Source organism: Lissotriton vulgaris, chromosome 5 (assembly GCF_964263255.1).
Source record: "Lissotriton vulgaris chromosome 5, aLisVul1.2, whole genome shotgun sequence".
Taxonomy (NCBI): Eukaryota; Metazoa; Chordata; class Amphibia; order Caudata; family Salamandridae; genus Lissotriton; species Lissotriton vulgaris.
In genome coordinates this window covers 1,319,687,527-1,319,706,588 of record NC_141693.1, presented here as the reverse complement: position 1 = coordinate 1,319,706,588, position 19,062 = coordinate 1,319,687,527, and the positions used below count along the sequence as shown (strand labels likewise).

General features: G+C 43.6%; 1 protein-coding gene across 2 annotated transcripts in view; it reads right to left on the bottom strand.

Moving 5' to 3' along the window:
- SCUBE3 (signal peptide, CUB domain and EGF like domain containing 3) overlaps positions 1-19,062 on the bottom strand; it is a 1,095,585-nt gene that overhangs the window by 160,654 nt on the left and 915,869 nt on the right. For both annotated transcript variants that reach the window (XM_086923234.1, XM_086923233.1), the window contains one exon: positions 8,195-8,356. In XM_086923234.1, the coding sequence (XP_086779360.1) occupies positions 8,195-8,356 (162 nt within the window). The remainder of the gene's footprint in view (positions 1-8,194; positions 8,357-19,062) is intronic.

Here is a 19,062-nt window from a genome sequence, read left to right as displayed (position 1 = left end):
GGAAACATTTGACTCATAGCATAGCTGCTAGTGGTGCTTCAGTCAACGACGTCAGACCATAGCTGCTAGTGGTGCTTCAGTCAACGACGTCAGAACATCTGCCTAATTGATGGTGGTTATTCTGATCTCATTTTTTCAGATCAGGATTGCTAAAAAAACAGGGTGGTCCCTAACAATAATGATCCTCGCACATTGGAAAAACCTCCCAATGAACCAGGGACAATCGTTTTTCAAAAAAGAAACTGCTGCTTTTAGAGTTCGTTTCTGAAAAACAACAAACTTTACAGTGTGGGTAAATCAAACATTACACATTCACAGCAAACCTCAGTGGCTTCAGTGGAACTGCTGTTTTGGTGGTTCTGCTGAAGGCACAGGCATCTATGCCTGTCTGGTGGAGATTCCTAAATGTGATAGGCTGTACTCCACATGGTCAGTGAACTGCATCTTTTCCATTGCCTGGAAGAGCGCAGTTCACCATTCTCTATATTTGGCTAAAAGTTTGTCTTGAGAAGAGACCAAGGGGGACGACATTCAGAGTTTGGATGACAGGGAGTACAACCATAAATTGGTGGTAACCTGCCAAACTTGTGGTTCTCCCCATCTCATTTAGAAGTGGGTGAACCGCAGGGTTTGAATGGCAGAGGGTCAGCAGGTTCATTGGAGTGACTGTTGCCTTGCTCTGTTTAGGGTGTGGCACTGATCAATATATTTTCCTATCTGGGACTGTCTTGGAAAGCATGGCAGACCCAGGCAGGGAAATCATTTAATGATTCTGATGCACAGAGCTCCTGCATGTCAGGGCCCCTGATGTTAACAAAACAAAAAAAATCAAATCCCGCTTTGGGATTTCTTTTTTTGAAAACAAACAAATGCTGTGGGGGTCAAAACAACATGACCTAGCTCAGCATTTAACTCACCCTATAGAAAATCTGCTGGAGCACTGCCTTCACTATAAGATTAGAGAGTCCCACGAGGCAGGTGGAGATCTCTACATATGGGGAGCAGGGTTCTACTTCTGACCTCGAGGGCTGGGGGGCTGCAAATGGTCAAATGAAGACAGTTTCACAGGAATCATCCCATCTCTGGATCCATAATCCATCTTCCACAGACTTTGTGGCGAGGTACAAATCTTGACATTACCCTATCTGATTGCATTTTTCATCGTTTTTTAAAGGAGCAGCTTGGCCCATTCCAGTACACAACTCAGCAGCGTGTGAGCATAGCAGATTGTCAGCAATTTGAGGCGTGTAACCTCATTTCAACTATTTAATTGGTCATCCCTGCAGTAGTTTGTTTGTTGCAAAGCAGCTTGCAATAGGGCTCCAGGATCAGAATTTGGAATATAATTTTATTGCAATGCAGGTTTTACTGCACAAGAACTCTTTGTAAAGACTAACCTTTAAAATCTCTCAGTGATGGCGTGCAATCTCTTCACATCCCCAGATAAGTGTAACAGTGTTCAAAAGGCACAGTAGGAAGCCTAACTTGTTAATTCCGGTCCCCCACATCAAGGCTGCCAAGTAATCTTGGAGGCCATCAGCATACTTGTAGGGTGCTAGAATGTATGCTGCATTTCACAATGAAAAAAACTTTTCTTTCATTGAAGTCATAACTATGTCTTCGAGATGAGCAAGCTACTTACCTTTGGTAACACCTTTTCTGGTAAAGACTCTGTCTAGTTGCAGGTTAGGAAGGTAAGTAACTCGTTCTTCTGATAGAGACTTCTAACAGCTGATTCCTCACCATAGATGCCGAATCAATACCTCCCTGGAGGTGGGTCTGCAGATTGGCCTGAAGGACCGACTAGGCAAAATGACCATCTCAGTGTACCTGACTGTTCAAGGGGTAGTGCTTTGTGAACATTTAGAGGACAGCCACAAAGTATTTGTCAGATTTCCAGGATAGATACCCCACTTGCAGTAGTAGTGGCCTTGGCCCTAGTGGATTGGGCCATCAAATCTTCAGGAGACTGCTTTTTAGGTTGTGTTTAGCAGAGAAAAATTAATCGAGAAATGGTCTGCTTCTGCAAAGCCTTGCCCTCTTTCTAGCAGTGAATCCGATAGAGTTGACCGACCACCTGAAAGTCCCTAGTGCGATCAATGTGTACCAAAAGAGCTGTCTTTGGGTCCAAGTGATGCACTGTCTCCTTCTTAACCCCTTCCGTGCTCATGACGAGCTGAGCTCGTCATGAGTTGTGCCGCTCGCATGCTCATGACGAGCTCAGCTCGTCATGTAACGTGGCTTTTTGAAAAAAGTCGCACAGCGCAAAAATAACTGCCGCACGCATGTGGTTAAAGGGATGAAGAGGAGTGAAAAAGGTTGGTAGAGGGATGCTCTAGCCAACATGAAAAGAGGTGACAAATTTCAGGAGAAAAGAGGCAATCATATAAGGAACCAGTCAGTCAATGAAAAAGCTGGTATACGGAGGTGTACATAGAGCTTGAAGCTCGCTGACCCTTCTGGCTTATGTAATGCCCACCAGAATGTCCGTTTTGATAGTTTAATGATGCAGAGAACAGCTGTGTAGGGGCTTGAAGGGGAAGCACATGGGTAACGTGAGGACCATATTGAGGTGTCCTGGGGGCTTCACAAGAGCTAGGAGGGAACAAGTGTTGAAACCTTTCAGAAAACGTGTCACAACAGGTGAATTGAACAGGGAGCATTGATCCAGCACCTGTAGGAAAGCCAAAATGGCCCACAAGAATCCTTAACAGTGCCCAAGGCAAGGTCTTGCTGGGCTAGAGACAAAATAAACAGCAACACCTGCAACAACAGTGGGTCCACCTGGTGTGGGGAACACCAAGACTCAGGTGTACACCATCTTTGTAGATCAAAAGCTCAACAGCAGGTTCTCAAACTCCATGTATGAAAGTGGACAGTGAGTGGGTTTGAGTGCAAGACCCTGCCTTGTTGTTGTGACAGGTGATCCTCCCATTGTGGCAGTCTAACCAGGCTGCCCAGAGGACAAATGTCCATGTTTGGAGGTCAGGAGACCAATATCGCCATGCGAAATCCAGAGCCATAAGAATGACTAGGGCCTTCGCTTTCCTGATCTTGAAAACTCGGAGCAGGATTGGCAACAGTGGAAAGGCGTGAAGGAGCCCTGAATTCCACTCAAGACGAAATGTGCCTCAAAGTGAGAAATGCTTTGGAAACTTCAATGCGGAGAAGTGCTGACATCACACGTTCTCTGTGAAGGCAAACAGATCAAGCCAATGCTCTCACAAGATGCGGAAGAGACCTTGTGCCACCTCCAGATGTAGACACCATTTGTGATCTGCAAGGCATCAACGGCTGAGTTTGTCTGCCCTGGAGTTCTATTAGCCTGTCAGGTTTTGCACTACCAGGAAGATGTCCTGGCACTCCCATCCAGATGCAAAAAGCCTCCTGGTACAGGGCCCACAACCCCACCCACCCCGTCTTTTGCAATAGCACATGTGGTGTTGTACATGAGCACCTGAACCAACTTTCCTTTGATGGATGGAAGGAAGATTTTCAATGCCATACCAGCCGCCGTCAGCTCCAGATGGTCCATGTGGAGCTGGACTCGGCCAGAGACCTCTGATCTCCACCTCACACAGGTGGCTGCCCTAACCCAGAAGTGATGCATCAGTCACCACTGTAAGTTCCGGGTGGGGAAGGTCGAGAGGTGTGCTGCAGGGCCAATCGCGGTTAGTTAGCCACCACTGCAGATTTTTCTGATATATGGATGAGTTCGAGAGATTTTCCTGATGCTGCACCCACTGGGATTTCAGGTCCCACTGCAGAGCCATCAGGATGCAGGAGGACCCGAGACCCAGCAGTCTCAGAGTCAGTCTCACCAGAAATCAGGAGAGAGGGTGAAATGTTGGAATCACAGCCTGAATATCTTCGATTCGCTGTTCCGAAGCATAGGTGCGGAATCGAACAGTGTTCATAATGGCTCTGAGGAAAGCGAGTATCCAAGAGGGGGTCAGGTGTGACTTCAGCACACTGATAATTAACCCCAGTGAATTCAGGAGGTCTAACGTAGTCTGTAGGTGAATGAGGACTGCCTGAGGCGAGCTTGCCTTCAATAGCCAGTAGTCAAGGTAGGGGAAGACAGGTACCCCAACCTCTGTAGATGTGCTGCAACCACCACCATCACTTTCGTTAACATCCAATGGGTACTGGGAAGGCCAAAAGGAAGCACAGCAAACTGGAAATGATTGTGGCCACCGGGAACCGCAGGTAACACTTGTGGACAGGCAGAGTGGGGATAAGGAAATACATGTCCGAAAGGTTCAGTGCTACCATCCAGTCTTCAGGGTGCCGCGCAGAAAGAACCTGAGCACCTTGAATTTCTCTTTTTGCAGAAAGTAGTTGAGAGAGTGTAGGTTTAATATAGGCCTACATAATTAAGAAAGTAGTGAGAATAGCAACCATGCTCTACGTCTGGTGTGAGCACCCTCTCAATGGATCCTTTGACCAGAAGAGTTGTACTTCCTTACAGAGCAAGGAGAGATGGTCCTGCATCAGCTGTTCTTGGGATGGCGGCAAAGGCAGAAGGGTTTCCACAAACGGAAGGTAGTATTTCTTCAGCATAATCTGAAGCACCCACTTATCAGAGGTTATCGCAGACCACTGGGGCAAATGGTGCCTGATTTTGCTGCCAACGGGATGACTGTGCTAAATAGAGGGCACACTAAAGAGGCTTAGAGGCGGCAGCCGTCAGAGAGGTGAGGGACTGAACAGGTCACTGGGTCTGACTCCTGTGCTCTCTTTGGGATAAACAATCCCACCCACTAAAAGACTGAGCTTGTGGTGTACATCCGAGTACAGTTGTTATTGTAAATGCCCATACGTGCCCGACATGGCCACAGTAGGACTGCTGTTGGGAGCCGGGCAGTTATGGAAATCCTTAGAGATCTGGCATCCTGTCTCTCCCAAAAGTGCTTCAGCACCGAGTCAGGTTAGTTGCAAATTAGGCAGGAGTCATCAAAGTGCTTGTATACCAACACGGAGCTAAGAGGGAAATGCAGACCTAGGTCGCCCTCCACTCAAGAAGTCACAACCACAATAATGACCTAGGTCTAGGGCATTCAATTTTAATCGATCTGGGGTATCGCATGTCGCATTCAATTACAACAACCTCCCATTCATTATGTATATAGGGTAGGGTATACGCCAGTCAATAAAAAGCCTGTCCCCTTATCCAGACAGTGGAGGAACCCACACCAAAATGTGATAGGAAAAAATGTGCACAAGCAAGATAGCACCTCACGGGCGCACCACCAATGGGACCCCTGGTAGGTACTCACCAGGACGGCCCTGTTGTCATCATTGGTGCTATCGAGCTTAAAGAAAAGTGTCGAAGTGAAAGCAACTGTGTTAACAGTGATAGTGCAGTGGAAACAATACAAGTAACACATATAGTGGTGTCACACAACATATAACATACGACATAAAAACGCATACAGCACGAACAGATAACTTTATTCTTGTTCTTTTATGCGGATTGCGTACATTAAAAAAGTGAATATGACTGCTACCTATAGAGCCATGTTCTACTTACCAACATGTTTCATTGCCATGGTACTGGTCAGGCAATTTCTTCAGGGCACAAACCTTTTACGCCACTGCATTGAACACCAGGGTTTCAAACACCTCTATCGACAGATATCTCTCCTACCGGCCGAGAGGTCATAAAAACAGTTTTCAGTCAACTCCTTTTGTGAGTCACGTAACACCTCCTTCCGTTATTCATAACGATATTAGGAGTGCTGCCGGCTTTCTCTCGTCCCTCGAACTTTTTTAAGGTGGGCTATTGACTGGCGTATACCCTACCCTATATACATAAGGAATGGGAGGTTGTTGTAATTGATTGCGACATGTGATACCCCAGATCTATTAAAATTGAATGCCCTAGACCTAGGTCATTATTGTGGTTGTGCCATCAAAGTGCTTGTCAATCAAGGATGCCTGGACATCCCTCAAGAACCTAGTGGACCGCAACCAGGTATGGCGATGCAGAGCTACCAATAGAGGCCATGACTCTGCCTAGGGAGCCTGGGATATCCAACCCACACCTGATGGTAAACTTCGATGCATCCCTAGCATCCGCAAATGCTTGGTAGAGGATAGCACGGCCTTCCTGGGCAAGCATGGGATTTAGCTGATCAACTGAGACCCACAGTGCATGAGAATATCAGCCCAAGAGGAATGCAGTGTTCACCAACAACAATGCTAGGCTTGCGGAAGATAAAATAATGTGTGTAATCTCTTGGAATCCCTGGAAGGGAATGCATTTGAGGTGACTTTGGGTCTCCTTAGGTAAGGCAATGAGTTTGGGCAACAATGCGCTATACAGGAGCCCCTGTTCAAGGTTTAGCCTAAGCCTCCATGACAATGTCAGTGAGAGCTTCGTTAAAGGGGAGCAGTAGTTCAACCAAACCGGTTACTGAGCGAAGCACCTATGCCAAGCTGTTGATCTTAATCTAGAAAGCAGCCAGCTGAAGGTCAAGAACTTCTGCTGCACTGCACATCACGGTGGTGAAGGATGGCTTTCCTCTGAAACAGGGTTCCGAAGAGAAATCATGCCAAAATCTGGTGAGGTGTCTAAGCAACTGGCATCACCCAGCTCCTCATACCAGTTTTCCTCTTGCTGAAGGTCCTCTTCTAAGGGATCAGACACTTACTCCTCATCTCTGCCTTTGAGAAGAAAGGGTTGATCTAAGGGCAGGAAGTCCACGGATAGGTAAGGCCTGGACGGTACCAACATAGACGTCGAATTGCACCAGCGCATCGCCAGTTTGGAGTCAGGGATAATGATGGGCTCATTGTTGGGCAGCACTGGGTAAGGCACCGGAATTAAAGGAGCCGGGATGGAAGGAGGCTCCATTGACAGCATCCCTCCAGATCCATGGTGCAGATTCAGAGGGACCAGCTAGCTTCAGGGAGAACCTGCCAGTGGCTGCCCAGCAGGGACACCTCTTGGTTCCATGGGGAACCCCAGAGGGAGCTGTGGCCCAAAGGTGGCATGCATGGCATCATAAAACTCTTTAAGGTTGGCGGGCGTTGCACTATCTCCAGGGAGTATGGAGAGGGCCCAGATGCTGACTCTGCAGGTGGTGTGTAGAAGCAGGGCCTAGAAGCACGGTTTTGGACAAGGAAGCTGAAGAATTCCTCAACTTTGTCTTCTTGCGCTTCTTTCACTTACTTGACTTGAAGGAAGAAGTTTGGATCTCGATAACTGATGGCTCATGGGATCGACTCCTTGAATGCCTCTTGATTTCCCATATGGGCAGGACCAGTCTCAGCACAGAGCCTTCTTCTGCCACCTACCCAGGAGCTTCAGAGAATGTTTACAAATTGCCTCTGGATTCAAAGACTTACAGAGCAGGCCTTAGGGTTGTGGCATGACCACAGGCACCACAGACAAACCAAGTGTAGGTCAGAGACAGACATCTGTAGGTGACATTTTACACATGGTTATAACCCCATGGCCTTATTGGGAGATGTGACTCTAACACCCTTGAAGCAAAACTCAAAAAAGAGTGGACATAAAGTTGAGAAAATTGGTAAAAAAATTTACCAAGATAGCTCTCTGAATCTGCGCTGTTGGTGTGAAAAGAAAGGAACTGATATTAGTGTGCCAGGGTGGCGCTTATGTGGGCACTGCAACGTCATTTCTGACGCAGATGACGGCAGAGCAGAACCGATCGGACCACCTAGCTGTATGAAAAGGTACTGCTCAAGTTTTTTGGGATCCAGTGTGATGCTTGGGGAATATTCTACAGTGAGGAATCTGCAGTTAGACGTCTCTACTAGTAAACTCCTATTACATCATGTGTAGAGATACACTATACTATTAATAAATACTTATGAATGTGATTTGTTATTTCTACAATATGCTATTTCTATCACTGACAGTACAATTATTTATAAAATAACACCATTGGTTTTATATGCAGATATCACTCATGCCATTTCTGGTTTTAAGTTGTTAATCTTTTAAAAAACACCAATTCATGGCCCATCCAGAGACAATATATTGTCCCTTTAAAACCTTTTTTCATGCTTGACACAAATTCCAAAAGTTCTCTCGGGGATGCCTTTGCCCACACAAATGCTATGTTTTAAGTCTGTTTTGGCAGTCTGCATGGCATACATACTTCTCCAAGTGACACAGGGGGCACTGTGAACTCTTCTGACTACCCAAAAGGGAGACACGTACCTGTGATCTCCTCAGGTTTCACTTCAGCCTCGAACTCTAGGGTGATTCGTGTCACTTCCTTGTTCTGGGAGTTACGAGCTCGTCTTCCTTTACCTTTCCGGGAGGAGTCACACTTGAGATTAACAAAGCTTACTTGACAGTCCAAGCAAGGGACTACACCACCTTGAAAGGGTAGATGAAATACTTGATGATAAATTGATAATCCACAGAGAGGACAACACAACTTAAACAAAGAGGATCAGAAGCTCACCGTCACAGTAGTATTCTTAGCAGTGCCTGCTATGGTGAATAAGCCACAGTTCAAGCATACTTATCATGTTCTGTGGCTCAGTGTCCCCCACTAGGAATAGAGCTGATTGGCTCTTTGGATGAAAATAATTGTTATCTGCAGTACAAATTCTGTGTTATAGGAATCTTTGCTAAATTCCTTAACATTAACGTATCTCTGCGTTGCCACAGGATCCCTTAACCCTTTTTCCACAAGAAAACATTCTGTTTTGTAGAAAACACTTCACACTTACTATCCATATGTTTATGACCCTATAGACATTTTCATTAATGTAGACACTTTCTAGAAATTTAAAATGCCTATATAGGAATTAATCTTGAAAGTCTATCTAGCTTTATAAATACAAGAAAAATGAAATAATAATGCCTGAAGAGGCATAACTAGCCTTCAAGTTAAACATAACGAGTAACAACTGCACTGTGTCTTTAAGACTGCTAGCTGGCGTCAGTATCCAAAAAGAGATAGAGTTTTGAACACGACTTAACTGCTATGAAAAAACATACAATGTCTGAATTTCACTAAATCAATGAGCCAAAGTAATAGCCACCAGAACACCTACTTTACAGAGTAGATCCAGTTGAGTAGGTTTGTGCATTGCTTCAAAAGGAGACCTCATCAATTTTGATGATCTAGTTTTCAACTCCTAAGTAGACGATGGCCTTATTAATGGAGGATATACTTTTTCAGGTCTTCTACGAGGTCTTAAATCACTGACATATTAAAGAATGAAACTTGAGATACCAGGCTTCTGCATGCAGTAATAGCCACTAAATTCACGTTTATGGTGTAAAATGAGCTCTGGTTTTACCAAGTATAATAGATAATGCAATACATTATCTTCCTGACAGGTGTTTGGGTCAACCGCCTTCCAAATGCATTGTCTGCAGAATCTCTTAATCTCTTCTATTTATAAGCATAGGAAGATTTTGTAGAACGTATCTAAGCCTCCTTCACAATCCTCATGCATTCAAGAAGAAGGTTTCAGTATCTGTTTTGGGCATGCTCAGCAGACAAGCATTCAACTGTAAAGATGCCAGGCTATGGTGCAGTCTTTTGCACTTGGCTTTGGTCAACAGATCTTGTCTGTGTTCTACCTTAATATGCAGTCTCTTGGCCAACTGCAGCAGGTCAGTAGACCACTGCTGTCTCAGCCACCAAAAAGGTTCCAAGATCATCTTGGCTCCTTCCTGCTTTACTTTGCCCACCAACTGTAGGATTAAAGGTATCAAAAGAAAGGTGTGACATTAGGAACCTGATTAGCATTTTATGGTATCTGTGATGACAGCATAGTCTATGCATGGTTTACCCCAACAACCGAAAAAGAGATTAGGAAATTATGTTGTTGATAACCCACTTATGGTCTTCTAACATCTATCTGCTTAGAGCATCTGCATGTTGATTCTGAATACCTGGCATGCACAATGCTCTGATATTTAGATTTGGATATGAACTGGTGCTACATCTTTAGGTTTTTTGGGATAAGGACCTCAACCTGGTCCCTCTGTGTTCTTATGGGTAATACATCGTCATTGAGTTGTTTGAATCAGATGTATTGTGGCTTTCTAGGGCCAGATGAAAAGATGGACTGCTCTGAGTTCCAAGATGTTTTCGTGATACAATCTCTCCTGTCAAGACGTTTGTATCCTGCACCTGTATTTCAACATGACATGCTTCAGTTCATCAATCATCGGAAAAATGTCAGTGCTTCATCCAATAGTGTCAATATAGTTTTGCAGATCCGTTAATGCTGATTCACTGAATATCCAGGACATTTTTGCAGGGGTCTCATATGCAGCCTCACTTGAGTAACTACTGTAATACAGGAGGCCATTGAGCCCAGAAAAAAGAATATTTTTCTCATTGACAAGGATGCCTAATCTTGCCTCCAAAGTAAACACTTTCGCCAGACTTGCCTCTTAGTGCGTATATGAAAAGGTTTGCAGCCTTGTGTTTTTTCTTTTTTACAAATCTATGTTTTCACTCTGCTGGTGGTCTGCTGAGGTTGTGCGGAGAGCCACAAGAATTTGTCCGCAAGATAAGCAGGGGTGATGGTTATGATGGCTTTGTAAATGATGCAACTGGTTTTGAAGATGGCACTGCCCGGCAGGGGGAGCCAATAAATTTACCTTGAGCTGGGGTGATAAGATCGTATTTCTTCTGTTCCTGGATGAGACGTGCCACAGTGTGTTGGATGCACTAAAACCTTGCCAGTGTAGACTCTAGGAGGACATAGTGTCGGGCATTACAACTATTCAGATGCAAGAGGGCAAGGGTTTGAACTGCAGTTTTGAAGTTGCTTTCTGGAAGAAAGTTTTAATTTTTTTGAAAGAGAGAGCTGGTATCGGGCCATCTTTGTGTTTTTGGTAGAGTGTTCCTTGAGGTTGAGGTTGGTGTCCACGGTGCATCCAAGTAACTTGGCACTTTCCAGGCTCTGTGCTGTCCTGGAATGTATAGTGGTTGAGCAGGACATCATCTGGCCGTTAGGAGAATTGCATCTCAAACTGACAGCATATGTTCAGTATGGTAGGCGGGGGATGGGGAAGGAATGTTCTTAGCGCTTTCGTTCAAAAAGTGGTGTCCCTTAGGGCAGCATTCTAGCTCATTTTCTATTCACATTGTACACCAATAACCTATAACTCCAATTGGTTAAGGAAGGGAGAGACAGGCCCCTTATATGTAAGTAACTATTAGCACCACTGCTGTATACTCATCTCAAGAACTGCCCTGAGATTGCCGCAACTCGTAGGCTCATTTGTTGATTTCATGGATAATCTGGATTTAAACACAATGTCAAAAAATCACAAGCTATAGTAATTGGCCTGAGGAGCATCAACTATAGGGCTTCTTCTATGAAGGGAGGTCATATCAGCAGAATGGAGTTGCTTTCCTATTTAAGCGTATTATTTGATGCCTTACTTAGCTGGTCCTCACTATTGAAGCAGAAAATATTATTATTTGCAAGGCCAATTCATTGTGTATTTCATTTAGCCAGGCAGCTAGGTTACAAATCCATAGATGCTAGGATTAGAATCTATAAAGTATAGTGCATATTGATTGCCTCTTAAGGGTGTGATATCTGGGAATATTTTACTACCCTATCACTTCAGATAAAGGAGAGCGCATTTATGAAAAGATTGCTATCTTTACCGAAAGCATTACCTCACAGATGTTACATAAAGAGCTGGCTATGAGTTATATCTGACGTGTTACAGCTGCGACCACTGCTGTTATGGCTCAATGTGGCGCTCAAACCAGAAACCAAGTTGATTCAAATTATTTTGGGGGATTGTCTTGGTCTTGACCACACTGTGTTGATACCTTGCTTGAAATTTATAGACCTTACTTTAGGACCTTATGTAAGTAAGTAAGTATTACTTTATTCGGTCGTATTAAAAAACCATAAAAGCAATTTCACACATAAATTTCATTTCACATTTTCCATAAAAAATTTGCAATTCAATGCCCTATGATATGTACAACTTAAAACAAATTTAAGATATATACATGAAACCTTGTATGAGAAGATCATCTTGCTTGTTACATGAATAATCGGATTTGTCAATGCACATAGTTGTACAGGGGTTTTTACAAATTTGGTTGATGTCTGAAAATACATTTCAAAAACTTAACAATGTACTTCGATGTCCACTCCTCACCCAAGAACTGTAGGGATAGCAAGGTTAGGAGGCATCTTCCGATGCCCATGAGTTTTAATAACTGAATCAGCCAGATCTTTCTATGCCCACTGTAATATTTACAGAAAAAAAAGTGTGAATGGTTGTCTGAGTAAAAGTCTCATCACACGGACAAAGAGGTAATTCTGAGTCCCAGTTATTTCTCGTTGGAAAGGCAACCAGACAGTTTAAAACATTTAACCTGAACCTAGTCAGGAGGAATCTCTCAAAGATGGTAAAATCATGGGTTAGATAAGGCTGGATTGAGAAAGTAGTTTGAACAGCCATGGAGTGTTGGACGGATGGTTTAATGGCTTCTTTGGTGATCCGTAGTTCTTCTAAGTGTGTAAGGGACAGCACCTGTAGTGCCTTAGGTTATTTAATCACCCAAGCAATATTACCACGGCTGATATTGATTGTACAAGAAATGCCTTTCACTTTTGGAAACAGGCTGAAAAAGAAGTGGGGCCATGGTAAAACCTTTGGTCAGACAATCTATTATGGTAAAATGTACTTTGTCAATTGAGCCATATATTTGTTATGTAACGTCTAACTATCCTGGCACGGTTCAGGGTCAATCTTTTCCATCATTTGTTAATAATACCGAAGGGTTGGGGAAGAGATTCGGATACTGGCCCCTGCTCTTGTGACAAGGTTTCCAGACAAGACAAAAGGCACTTTATTATGCTGTGCCCTAAGTAATAATTGTAATCATCCTTTGCTTAAGAAGCTGAAGTTTAAACAGGTTAGACGCGAACTTGTATTTGTATTTACAGCTCTCACTGGATATTAAGGTCTGTGATTTTATTGCTTGTTTTCTTGTGGGAGCAGACAAAGCCAGGAGTTTAATGTTTTTTATTTTTAAATCAAATAAAGGTGAACTGAACTGACTTTACATTTAGGGAACTTTGGGGTTTGAAGCCGTCAAGGTTCATTTTACTGAGCCAGGTTTAAGCTATTTCATGTTTGTTGATCTTAACTTCAGGAACTGCATGGAGGTAGTTTCACAGTGGATGATCCTGAATTCACTGAAGTTAAACGGAGAGAAAACCGAGGTCCTGATTTTCGGAGGAGATCAGGATATCTGGTCAAGCGACTGGGGGCCTCCATCCTCCAGAGCCTGCCCACTGCCCTCAAAATCCACCCCGAATCTGGGCGTGCTGATTGACACCTCGCTCGCTATGGACCGGCAGGTAAACAGAACTGTCTCCACTTGCTGTGGTGTTATTAGGATTCTGAGGAAAATAACTCACTATCTTTTCCTTGAAGCCCGTAAGCAGATCGTGGTTGCCCTGGTATCATAAAGATTAGACTACTGCAATGCGCTCTATTCGGGCATCAATAAAGGCCTGATACAGCGCTTGCAGGTTGTCCAAAATGCAGCAGCCAGATTTGTTCTTGATGTCCCCAGTCTCTCCTCTGCCACATTAGCTAGGAAGAGATTGCACTGGCTTCCGATTCAGGCTAGGATCGCTTTTAAGATCATGTGCCTTGTTCATGGGGCCCTGCTTGGAGTAAGCTCAGAACGCATAAGATCACTGCTGGTTCCTTACACTTCCAGCAGAATCCTTCGCTCCTCCAGCAAGAACCTCCTGTCTGTCCCCCAGGTTTGTAGAGCCAGGTGGGGAGGGAGGGCTTTTTCGTCTTTGGCCCCAAAGTTGTGGAACACCCTCCCCCCGGAATTAAAAACTCAACCATCTGTCATGCTCTTTAGGAAAGCATTAAAAACTTGGCTCTTCGCAGAGGCCTTTCTATAATCTGGTACTCAGCTCATATGACATGTTATATCATTTGTTAGGCGCCTTGATGCCCTTTGGGCTACGTTGCGCATTATAAGATTGCCTTCATTCATTCATTCATTGTTCTTGACCTATAACAGATATTCTGACTTGGGTGTTCAGATTTGGGTAGGTGCTGGGCATCCATTCTTTACAATAGATGTTATCCAGCCATCTTTTGTGATATTTGAAGCTCTGTAAAGGGTTGTGATAGTGTTGTGAAGTTCCTAGGAATCCCCAGGACCTGCGCGTTTTGGATGACCTAAACTGAGGGCACTCCCACAGGATATGTCAGCCATTAGACCAACTAGCTCTACAGTACTACTACCACCCCCTTGTATCTTACAGTGGTGTAGGTAGTTTCTGGCAACCACTGAACATGACAACCCTGATTCCTCAGGGATCGTGGAAAACTGTACAGTACTTTTCGCTCAGTCACTCATGCTTACTTATTCTCAGAAAATACACAGGATGGCGGTTAGGACGTTTGAATAAGTATTATTTGTTGATGTATGTCAGGTACAGGGAATATGAGAAACTACTAGGAGCCTGGTGTCGAAGAGACAGGGGCAAACTACAAGGTAAAAGGTCACCTATTCTGAACTGTTATTGTTGTCTGAATGGGACAATGTATGTAAAAGGGGGCATACATGACAGGAGAAGTTAAAGAATATGCCTTTTAGGGTAATCGGTTAGTATGTTGAAGACCTTTCTATCAAAGAGATTTTTTCTCTGAAAAATGTATCCTGGGATGATGTGGTATTTTCCAGATATTCCAACATTTATGAATAACACATAAGATCCTAAGACTAAGAAGTCTCTCCTTATTGATGAAAAGATATAGTGTACCACAACTTGCAGCATTAGACCATCTTGTCAGTAAAACGTTTCTCTACTACAATGTAGTGTAGTCTGCTTAAGAGTCAGGATTACCTGCGCCTTGATCTCAGGACTTGAGCCAGGCCTAACACTTAATTGAAACCTACTTTGGAATAATCCAGTGGTGCCCTCAAAGCTTGATGATAAATTAGAACCCTATTGTGAACAATGAACACAGGCTATATTTTAACTAGGATGAAACTCCAAGTTCTTGGCCATAAGATGCGCTTTTCCTGACCATATCTTTTGAATACAGTGAAGGTTTACCCTCTGACTTCAAAGATTGCTTGATAAATCTACATTAGAGGGATATATGATGATACAACGCATGTTATTACATCGCATGCTTTTACATCGCATTTTTTACAACGCAAAAACTTTTACAACGCATGTATTTACAACGCATGTTTTTACAACGCAGGTACCTTTACGCATACCATTACAACGTAAGTATTGGTAAATATATATTAATTTTATAATCGTAAATTAATTGAAAAAAATATAATTTAATGTAATTTAATTTAATTTCATTTAAATAATTTAATTTAAATTTAATTTTAATTTATTTTTACCCTGTACCCCTGTACCCCAAAAACCCAAAACTGACCCTCAACCCCAAAAATACCCCTTTACCCAAAAACCCAAAACTGACCCTGTCCCCAAAAATACCCCTTTACCCAAAAACCCAAAACTGACCCTGAACCCCAAAAATACCCCTTTACCCAAAAACTAAAAACTGACCCTGAACCCTAAAAATACCCCTTTACCCAAAAACTAAAAACTGACCCTGAACCCCAAAAATACCCCTTTACCCAAAAACTAAAAACTGACCCTGAACCCCAAAAATACCCCTTTACCCAAAAACTAAAAACTGACCCTGAACCCCAAAAATACCCCCTTACCCAAAACCTAAAAACTGACCCTGAACCCCAAAAATACCCCTTTACCCAAAAACTAAAAACTGACCCTGAACCCCAAAAATACCCCTTTACCCAAAAACTAAAAACTGACCCTGAACCCAAAAAATACCCCTTTACCCAAAAACTGACCCTGAACCCCGAAAATACCCCTTTACCCAAAAACCCAAAACTGACCCTGAACCCCAAAAATACCCCTTTACCCAAAAACTAAAAACTGACCCTGAACCCTAAAAATACCCCTTTACCCAAAAACTAAAAACTGACCCTGAACCCCGAAAATACCCCTTTACCCAAAAACCCAAAACTGACCCTGAACCCTAAAAATACCCCTTTACCCCAAACATATAACATTTAAAATATAATTATATACTTACCAATACTTACGTTGTAATGGTATGCGTTGTAAAGGTACCTGCGTTGTAAAAACATGCGTTGTAAATACATGCGTTGTAAAAGTTTTTGCGTTGTAAAAGTTCCGTTGTAATGGTATGTCGTTGTAAAAGTTGCGTTGTAAGTGATGTTTCCCACATTAGAGAGTAGCAGTAGCTTATCTTTAATTATGGTTAGAATAGTTACTGTTTTAATTTAAGCTATAAGTAAAAATACAGTAAAGTTCAACCAAGTTACACAATATTATAGCATAATTAGCATAGGTAGAAATATATACACAGTACAACTGTGTAAACGTCAAATATATAAATACTCACCATGCGACAGTCTTTTCTTTTACATGCCAAATGCATTGCTCCATTGAGCCCCAAATTATTTCAGTCCATATATTTGATTTATGTCAAAAGACCAATGTCACCAAAGGCTTTATGGTGCTAAAAAGCACAAATCATGACCTTGCAGTGTCTAATTCGCTTTCTCTACCAGTTGCATATGATGTATTTTTCACCTCCATTCCACATGTTAAAGGAGATTCAGAAGAATGGTAATATTCCATTAGTAAATGCTTTGCCACTGAAGATAGCAAGAAAATTAAACCTGAATCATCCTGCCCAGTCTCCCATATCCTGCTTATCCCCATGAGCAGCACTAATTTTGATTTAACTAAAGTATTAGGGGTGGGTGATAAATTCAGGTCCGCTGGCAGAGTTCACGAAGTTTTGGGCAACTTCGCGTTGAGTTCTGTTAAACCTCTGCCAACCGCTGTGTGGCGGAGCTTTTTCTTGTGCGCGGCACGCCAATGTTAAGTTGGCTAGCATGAGTCGAGAATTGGAGTCCCTTAGTGCGATTTTCAGGCACTAGAATGGCACCTGGCAAGATTTTCGCAAAGAGGGCAGTCGCGACTGTTCGCTGTAAGAAAGCTGCCACTCGAATAAAAAATCTACTAAATCTATGAGCGGCAGCAAATAAGCAGGCCCCTCTAGCACGATGCATGGTCCCGTTTGTGCCAGTTTGGCAACGTGGAATAAGCTCCGGCGCCAAAAATCAGCTTGAGCTGGCCGACGTACCAATTTCTGCCCGCTCATGGAACTACATGGAATCTCACTGAGTTTTTATGTAACTTCACAGCATTCTGTGAAGTGAAACTCCGCGAGTTCTGCCCATCCCTTTAAAGTCTGATTGTAAACTCTGCTATTATACTTATCACCCTTCTCAAGCCAGAGCAGGAATCTAACCATCATATGGATCCAGTCCCTTCCCTCTGTGCATTTCATACTTAGACCTATGGTCATTTTATTCTTTATGTTTCAAACATGACTGTATGTAATACAGTCTGGATCAAATACATATTCGAAAAACTATATGATATCAATGTCTGATTCATCAGTTTAGTTGGACTTTCCTATTGTGACATTTCCATCTCCATTTGTACATCCGAAGACCATTTAATACGAATGCAATCCTCCCCTATAGCCATATCTTCCATTGACAAATCACAACGATTTGGTATCTCTTGGCCAATTCAGTTAACAGAGTATCACCCTGAGCACTGCAACAAATGTATTATCTCCAGCAGTGCTTGTAATGATATAAACTAGACTGGCCACTCAATCAATCATTTGTAAAGCGCACTACATACCCGCGAGGGTCTCAAGGCGCTGGGGGGGAGGGGCGCTACTGATCGAACAGCCAGGTCTGGAGTATCCTCCTGAAGATCAGCAGATCTTGGGTCTGTCGTAGGCTCAGTGGGAGGGTGATCCAAGTCTTAGTGGCGAGGTGGGAGAAGGAACTCCCACCGGTGGTTGTTCTTCGGATGCGCGGGACGGTGGCGAGTGAGAGGTCGGCGGAGCGTAGTTGGCGGTTTGGGATGTAGAAGGAGAGCTGTCTGTTCAAGTAGGCTGGGCCGGTCTTGTGGAGTGCCGTGTGTGTGGGTGAGGAGCTTGAAGAATATCCTCTTGTTGAAGGGGAGCCAGTGCAGGTTTTCTCAGGTGGGGGGTGATGTGGCCGTGGCGTGGTACGTCTAGGATCAGTCATGCCGAGGCATTTTGGAGTCGTTTGATGAGCGTGATCGGGGCTCCCGCATAGATGGCGTTTCCGGAGTCGAGTCTGCTGCTGACGAGGGCCTGGGTGACTGTCTTTCTTGTATCTGTCGGGATCCATCTGTAGATCTTGCGGAGCATGCGGAGGGTGTTGAAGCAGGAGGAGGAGACGACGTTGACTTGCTTGGTCATTGAGAGCGTTGAGTTGAGAATGATTGCCAGGTTGCATGCGTGGTTGGTGGGTGTCGGGGCTGCCCCCAGTGCCGTCGGCCACCAGGAGTCGTCCCAGGCTGAAGGGTTGGAGCCGAGCATGAGGACCTCCGTCTTGTCCGAGTTCAGCTTCAGACGTGCAGGCTTGAGGAGAAGACGGGGTCGAGCGTTTGGCCGACGGAGTGGGTGGGCGTTGTGACGAGTTGATTCAGTCCGAGGTTGGCGGGGTTATCGATCAGTTGCCAGTTGGGACCTGTGATCCAGCCTTGCTACCTATGTTTGTTACTGTTGTAACCTAGGTATGTTCGAGGTAATCAATTGTGTAATGAAATGTCCCATTTAAAATAACTAATTTCAGTCTGATGTTCTTCCCGACGTGATAATAACAGGACAGCATCTTTAAACGTATATATTTTTAATTTGTGGATGAAGCGAGCTTAAAAATTGAACATGCTTGTATTTTATGGATGTTATACTATGAAAATCAATAAATAAATAAAGTTACAAAAATCGAACATGCTCAAACAAGTGCTGTAAACATTCTATCATGTTAAGGAGATAAAATAATGACAGATGTTCACTTCGGTCTTGTGCGTTAACCTTGAAGAATGAGGCTTTGGAAATAATTTCAAAGCATACCACTAATATCTTCAAAAATGTATCTAGAAAGTCAGAAATGTTACCCTTAT